General features: G+C 35.7%; 1 protein-coding gene across 3 annotated transcripts; it reads left to right on the top strand.

Annotated features, from left to right (window-relative positions):
* Positions 1 to 1,053: 1,053 nt before the first annotated feature.
* On the top strand, positions 1,054 to 7,436 carry LOC104897395 (uncharacterized). Of its 3 annotated transcripts, none has more exons than XM_010684262.4 (19): positions 1,054 to 1,332; positions 2,163 to 2,200; positions 2,292 to 2,314; positions 3,004 to 3,110; positions 3,182 to 3,233; positions 3,324 to 3,408; positions 3,837 to 3,927; positions 4,328 to 4,366; positions 4,486 to 4,556; positions 4,658 to 4,720; positions 4,962 to 5,017; positions 5,100 to 5,173; positions 5,326 to 5,418; positions 5,516 to 5,617; positions 5,709 to 5,789; positions 5,856 to 5,947; positions 6,044 to 6,059; positions 6,743 to 6,853; positions 6,941 to 7,436. In XM_010684262.4, exons 1-19 carry the CDS (start codon positions 1,216 to 1,218, stop codon positions 7,043 to 7,045), a joined length of 1,416 nt encoding a protein of 471 aa, XP_010682564.2. In that variant the 5' UTR covers positions 1,054 to 1,215; the 3' UTR covers positions 7,046 to 7,436. The 3 variants fall into 3 exon arrangements, 2 of the variants coding, with proteins under 2 accessions (XP_010682564.2, XP_010682565.2); XM_010684263.4 differs by having other exon boundaries at positions 4,489 to 4,556; XR_007275175.2 differs by lacking the exon at positions 6,044 to 6,059.
* Positions 7,437 to 7,542: the final 106 nt, after the last annotated feature.

Genomic DNA, 7,542 nt, shown 5'->3' on the forward strand with positions numbered 1-7,542 from the left:
GGATATGTATTCACTTATGGAGGTACTGCAATATCTTGGAAATCTACAAAGCAGACTTTGACGGCCACATCATCAAATCATGCGGAATTAATTGCTCTTTATGAAGCTGGAAGGGAATGTGTATGGCTAAGGTCAATGATCAAGAATATCCAAGAAGAATGGGATGGAAACAATAACAACAAATCCAACTATCATCTACGAAGACAATACTGCATGCATCACCCAAGTAAGCGAAGGGTACATCAAAGGAGACAGAACTAAACATTTATCACCAAAGCTCTTCTTCACTCATGACCTCCAAAAGGAAGGGACGATCAACATCGACAAATCCAATCATGTGAGAATCTTGCAGATTTATTCACCAAATCCCTTCCGGCGAAGAAATTTGAAGAATTAGTCCGAAAAATTGGAATGCGTCATCTTCATGATATATGCTAGATTCAGGGGGAGTATTATATGCGCTGCACTCTTTTCCCTTCGATCAGGTTTTTATCCCACTGGGTTTTTCCTGACAAGGTTTTTAATGAGGCAGTTGATTTTAAGCATATAAGGATACATAATAGTTGTACTCTTTCCCTAGTTATGGATTTTTCCCACGGGATTTTTCCTAACAAAGATTCTTAATGAGACAACGTCTATTATGACTTATAAGTGGACATTCAAGGGGGAGTGTTGAGAAACAGTGGAATGAACAATTCCACTGTTTACATGTGTGAAGTCCACTGTTCACATATGCGTGAAGTCCATATTTCCTGCGTGCATTTAATGCATGTCAGGTAATTTTCTCCCGTATTGAAAACTTTGCAATTGTGCACAGTAGAAAACTTTGCTTATAAATACATCGGTGTAAGAAATCAGTTTTACACATCAATGCAATACAATACTCTCTGATATATTTGCATAACTTTTCTCTCTATTTCTCACAACAGAAACGACATTCTTTTCATATCAAACGCAAATTATGCAATGCGGTCCACTTACCCCACGGCCCACACACGCACACATAAAATATGGGCAATAATATATATTCACATTGTCTTTATCTTACTATGCTTCATTTCAATTTTCAGCGACATGACATCTCACTGAGCAAAAAAGAAAGCCAGGCATATTCTGCTGCTCCAAGTTTCTTGCACGCTTTCTCATATATTTTCTCTCTCTTCTTCGCTTCTTTCTCTCTCTCTCTTCGACTCTGCTGAGAATTTTCGAGGAAAAATGGGAGATATTATCGCTGATGAAGCTTTGCAGTTGTATAATCGCGATTCTTCTGATTGTAGACGTCACTGCAAGAATGTTAAAGATAATGTTCATGGACTCATTCTTCTTGATCCGGTATTTTGATTTTCGCTCTTTTCAACTGCTAAGTATTCCATTATTTTTCTATATGAAGGAATTGTGATGTTGTTTTCCAGATTTTTCTCGTTTTTTGCTGCTTATTGAACTGGATTTTTGCATTTGAATGCTTGTTTACTTCCGTGAAATTGTGCGTTGATACTGCGAAAAATGAGTTCGGAATTGTATGCTGTTTTGATTTTCTTATTTTTTTTTTTCTTTTTTTCTGCAGTTTTTGTGATGTTTAGGTGTGAATTTTAGTTTATATTTGGTGAAGTAACTGCTGATTGTAGTTAAAGTAGGATTGAAAACAGAGTGCTTATTATTCGGAATCGTAGCGTTGAATTGACGAAATCCTGAATTTGCGAGACTTTGACGCTGGTCGACGTGGTCGTGTATTGAAATTTCTTTGAATTGACGAAAATTTCGCATATTGAAACTTTTTTCGTGTTCTAGTGTTGAATTGGCCAAATTATTTGAAGTAATTAGTTGAATTTACTGAGAAGACTTTCATCAAACATGTGTAGTTCATTTATTATTCGTTAGTGAAATGTTTATATTTGTTAATCTGAACAAATTGAAGTCTAATCTTATAAAACATAATTTAGAGATGAAAATCTTCTTATTTGAAGAAAAGTTGAAGCAATTTGACGCGATTAAGTTGACTAACTGTCTTTGAGCCTCTGGTGAACTGATGCATAGTTACTATTTGTGACGAAACTGTGTCTGAAGTGTAGAATTATGTAGTTTTCTTTATATAATAAGTTGAATTGTATACTATTGAAATCAAACTTAGTGGTGACTGTAAGATTGTTACTGCTGAATTGCAGCTCGCACTGAAGTTCATAGACACCGAACAATTCCAGAGGCAAGTGCAACTCTAGTGTCAGTCTTTTCTTCTTTTGCTGACCTTTATTTGACATTTGACTTATTGCTTTCTGAATCATTCATTTTTGCAGACTTCGCGATCTTAAGCAGCTTGGTGAGCTTTTGGCTATGGAGGAAAGCTATCCATAGCTGTCCCAGTAACATTGTTGACTCAGATTTTTTTGCTCTTTTTCTATGCTTTTGGCATTCTGCTTTTTGTTATAGAAATTTGCAGTCGTAACTCCTATCTGTTTTACTAATTAATTTATACAAACTCACATATATTCTTCTTCACTTAATGAGACATCGTTTGAATATGCTTGTTCATTGATCTGTTTGGTGAATTATGGCACATGTTGGCATGTGATTATGATCAATTTATTTTCTCCACGAAACCAGAAGTCAGTGTACATTTGTTCTTCTAGTAGGTTGCATCCTAGCATATCTGGCGTATATAACGATTTTCTATCTCCGAGCAAGTATGTATATCATGCTAATTAGATTTTAACTTCTACTTTTCTGGTCATTTGTTTAGTTCAGATGTAAGGATTTTAACTTCTACAATTAGATTCCGTATTTTACGGATTTTTAGTGCTGAATGACTTGAATCTAGTTGATTCAGAGGGAGATTCTATTTCATTATTGCTAAGGCTATAGGAGTGTAGGAGTCTCTTCGTCACATTGAGACAAACTTGATTATCTAGATTGACGTTTGTATATAGTGTATTTTTCCTTGTTCAATTGCCTTTAACAATATTATGTTAACAGAATTGTGTTCAAGTCTAATGGCTCATTCTATTACAGGGGTCACACACCTGGTGTTCCCAGGGGCTGTTCACTCTCGGTTTGAGCACTCACTTGGAGTATATCACCTTGCTGGTGCAGCTGTAAATGAACTTAAAAGATACCAAGTAGGACACTTGCTTGAAATTTTACTTCCTATTTTACATTACAATTTTCTATATAAGCATCTTTCTCGTAGGGTTCGGAGCTTGGCATAGAAACTTTCGATATGCAAGCAGTGAAACTTGCAGGTAAATTATTGTAGATTTATTAAGATTAATAGTTTTGTTTTGCTTGCTATGATTCAAAATCTGTAATTCTACTTTTTAAATCTGTTTTAGGGCTACTGCATGATGTTGGTCATGGTCCATTCAGCCACATGTTTGAGAGTGGTTTCCTTCCCAAGGTTCTTGGTGGTGCTAAATGGTATATTTTTACTTGTCATTATCTTAGAACCCTCTGAAGTCAGAGCATCTTGATGTTTAATTAATGGATCTTGCTAACGGACGCCCCGGGGCGCTAGATAAGAAATATATTGTTCTACTTAATTACTCATATTTATATAAAATAATAGAATAAGGTATAATTTCAATGCAAAACATTTGATGTTTTTCAAAAGGAAAGGGGAAAACATTGAATTCCAATGCAAAACACTTAAATGCATTGCATTGGAATTATACATTATTATATTATTTTATATAAATATGAGTAATTAAGTAGAACAATATATTTCTTATCTAGCTCCTCCGGGGCCTCCGTTAGCTTTTGCCTTAATTTATAAGTAATATGTTGATCGACACTTACCTTATAAAGAAAATGTTTACTATTTTGCATCTTGCATGACACTGTTGAAGGTCTCATGAGGATATGTCTTATCGATTGGTTGATTACATAGTTGATGAGCACAACATAGAGATGGATGATGGAATGTTAAAGAAAGTGAAGGTAGATAAGTTCTCTTACAAGCTTTATCTTCTTGTCTGTTTTTTTTTTCTAGTGAAGTGGCAACGTAGGCATTCATTTATGATTTTATGTTGTCAGATTGCAATGTCATTATGAGGTTGAATTTATGTTGTAGTGGATTTCTTTACCAAAAGGGAATTTGTTTACTCTAGCATTCTTTATCTAGGCCTAGCTGGCATAGTTGTTTGTAAAGCAGATTCCCTTTTTAACTGTCTGGCTCATTTTAAATTTACAGTCATTTTTATGCTTGCAATTCAATTCTAATTGTCTGATCCCAATTTCCAAGTTCATTTTTCATTCGGCTGGATTTGCAGATGCTGTCTCTTCTCAGTTTTACTTGTATTCTGTTTCTTTTAACATTAAATTAAATTCTTCTTTGTAGGAAATGATAGTTGCCAGCACCGAGCATGGTTCTGCAGATGTGAGTATTATAGCTTTGCTCTAATGACTTTCAGCAATCACACTAGATATGTTGCTGCCTTGTGTCAATTGAAGAACATAGTGACATTCGGTGTATATTTCTCATATTCTTTATTTCAGCAGAGTGTGAAGGAGAAGAGGTTCTTATATGATATTGTGGCAAATGGTCGAAATTCAATTGATGTTGACAAGTAATCTTGCTTCTTAATTCTCTACCTGAGCTCCAGTAGTGCTGTGCGGCCTGTGCCTGCTTTCTTGCTATTAAACATACCTCTTATGTTTATTTTTATAGGTTTGACTATATTGTTCGTGATTCTCGGGCTTGTGGTCTTGGCTGCAGCTTTGAGTTTGAACGGTACGTATGACATTCTGTTGCTCTACATATTGTTAGCAACTTGCAGAGATACATGTTCAGACATTATACTCTTCACTTCTTGCATGATTTCAAGTTCTGTTTGATGTCAAATAACATTCACTTCTATTGTCCAGCTTCTCAAGATCGTTATAGTTGGAATAACTTTGTGCTAATATTTGTTTCAACTTAAATTTAGCAGACTCCTGAGTCTTCAGATATTCGTGTTCTTTCTCTCTTGCAGGTTATTTCAAACAATGCGAGTCATGGATGATGAGATATGCTATCGAGCCAAGGAATGTCAGTACAAATTACATAATATACCATCACTGTACAGTCTTTATAATTACGTGCTCAAGTTCATATCTCACAATTCTGCCAGATCTCACTATAAGCAAGATGTTCAATACCCGTGCTGATCTGCATCGAACAGTTTATACACATTCAAAAGTGAAGGTGCTTTGTTTATTCTTACAGTGATATGCTGTCTAATACATTGGATTTTTTTCCCATAGTATGTTTGCTGTCTACTCCTGTATTTTCTCTTCATGCAATTTGCTGATGCTTAGAAAGTTATAGTGGTATTTGACAGCAAACATGTTTTACAGGCAATAGAACTTATGGTCGTTGATGCATTGTTGAAAGCAAATAATCATCTTCAAATTACCTCGAAGATTCATGATCCTGCTGAATTTTGGAAGGTACTATGATCTTGGCATCATCTGAACCTTTTGTCTTTCCTATTTGACCTATCTTCATGTGCTGTTCTAATCTTGTACTCTGCGTCCAAAATTGCAGTTGGATGACACAATAATAAAAAGAATCGAAATTGATCCTCATCCAGCTCTGAAAGAATCTAGAGATTTGATTTCTCGGATAAGGAGGAGAGATCTCTATCAGGTTTTTATACAGTCTATATACTCTTTGTTTGGTTTTTTCACAGTTGTATATCAATACCGACTTTATTGTTACTTTGTGTTATTTTACATAGTTCTGCAATGAGTTTACTGTTCCAAGAGACGAGCTTGAACACTTCAGGGACATTACTGCCAAAGATATTATATGTTCACAGGTACGAGGACAAAAATTCAGCAATGATTAGTCACACTGGTATTTTTCTAAGTTTCTTTCTCATTAGGTGTCTGGTGGGGTGACCCTACAAGAAGACGATGTTGTTGTGAGCAATACGAAGATCGATTTAACACGAGGCAAAATTAATCCACTAGGAAGGTATCGGTGATTGGTCAATTTATTTGGATCAATGTTTCTGGTCTCACTGACTTCATTTGTATCATACTGACGCTTATGCTCTGCTTATGTCTCCAGCATCAAATTCTTTCAGGTATGAATAGAAGATTACTTTTGTTCGGTCTTGCTTTTATTTCCTTAGATTGTTTTCGGTTGGGAAAGAGGGGGCAGGGGAGGGGGGGGGGGGGGGGGGGTTCCCTGAAAATTAATTTATCAACTTGCCTTTGTTTGGTATGTGTAGGAGAATAGTTTACTTTACCAAGTGTGGAAATTATCTTTGAAATGTTACATTTTCCACCAAATTGTCTAATTTCCCACATCTACTCTTTTCCATCTTCCATCTCTTTCCTTCCATCTCCCTTTCCTTACCCCTCTTAACTTCTCTGGCAAGAAATGAAACAAAAGTAGATAAAGTTTATGAGCTGAGTGCTGTTAAAAATATTTCCCTGTAATATACCATATAATGGAATTTATTTCCCTGGAGGCTTAAACTTAAACAATTTTAGCCATCTTTGGTGACGACATTATGTTCGCCATTCTTCAATTGACATTTTAAGACATACTGAAGTTGTTGAATTGAAGTAGTGTGCCTTTTTATAGCTATATGGCACCAACTAAAAGCATGTAGAGATGATGTACGGCATCCATGTCATGTCGCAACTTACACTACCCCCAGCATTATGCATATTGAATATATGATGATTGTATTGTTGGTTAATGTTTTTCAGTATTTATAGTTATATGTGCCGTTAAACATTTTTGTGTGATACATTACAGGACTATGATAGTGATAAGAGCTTTACCATAGGTGACGGAAGCATCAGCCAGCTACTGCCTTCGTGTTGTCTCGACAGGATAGTTAAGGTGTACGCTAAGAAGCCAGAGCTGGTTTGTGAAAAATATGACCATTCTATCTATTTCCTAATTCCTTTTCCTTATTTACCAGCAAAGAATAAATATAAAAATTTCATGCAGGTGGCAGCAGTTTCCGATGCATTTGAGAACTTCCAGGAACAGAAATATGGGAGAAAAACTCAAGTACACGGAACACCACAGAAGAAGAAGCAGCGAAAACTCTGAAGTCTGCAATCATCGTCAACTCTAGCAAGAATGATCAACTGTACATAACTGTCCAAGATACGACGTATATCATAGTATATTTTGTAGGTAATATAGACTAAGAAAAATAGCTGGTTATGTTGAAAGGTTTTGACTTTTGATACGCAACTGATCGCACATGGTGTTGTAAATCCGTGTATTTTTGACATTGGTGGCACAGCAAGGTTCTAGTCTCAAAGCTTATGTTAGGCAACAAGCAGTATATAATACTGTGATTTTTGGTAAGTTGATTCTGCTCATACTAGTATAGAGTACCATCATTTGATGTTTCCTTTTCATTTTTCCCTGATTTGAACTTGCTGATGCCAAATTATTCTTTGATAATGTAATTGGTGTCTGCCTTTTGCTGTAATGATCAGTCTCGAGTTTTCGAGTGAACCTCCAACCTTGGTTCCATTACTTAATGGTATGATTAATATGCTGAATCCTTGAGCATTTGCATGTTCATAGTTATTTTC

The sequence above is a fragment of the Beta vulgaris genome, chromosome 6 (assembly GCF_026745355.1).
Source record: "Beta vulgaris subsp. vulgaris cultivar EL10 chromosome 6, EL10.2, whole genome shotgun sequence".
Classification (NCBI taxonomy): domain Eukaryota; kingdom Viridiplantae; phylum Streptophyta; class Magnoliopsida; order Caryophyllales; family Amaranthaceae; genus Beta; species Beta vulgaris.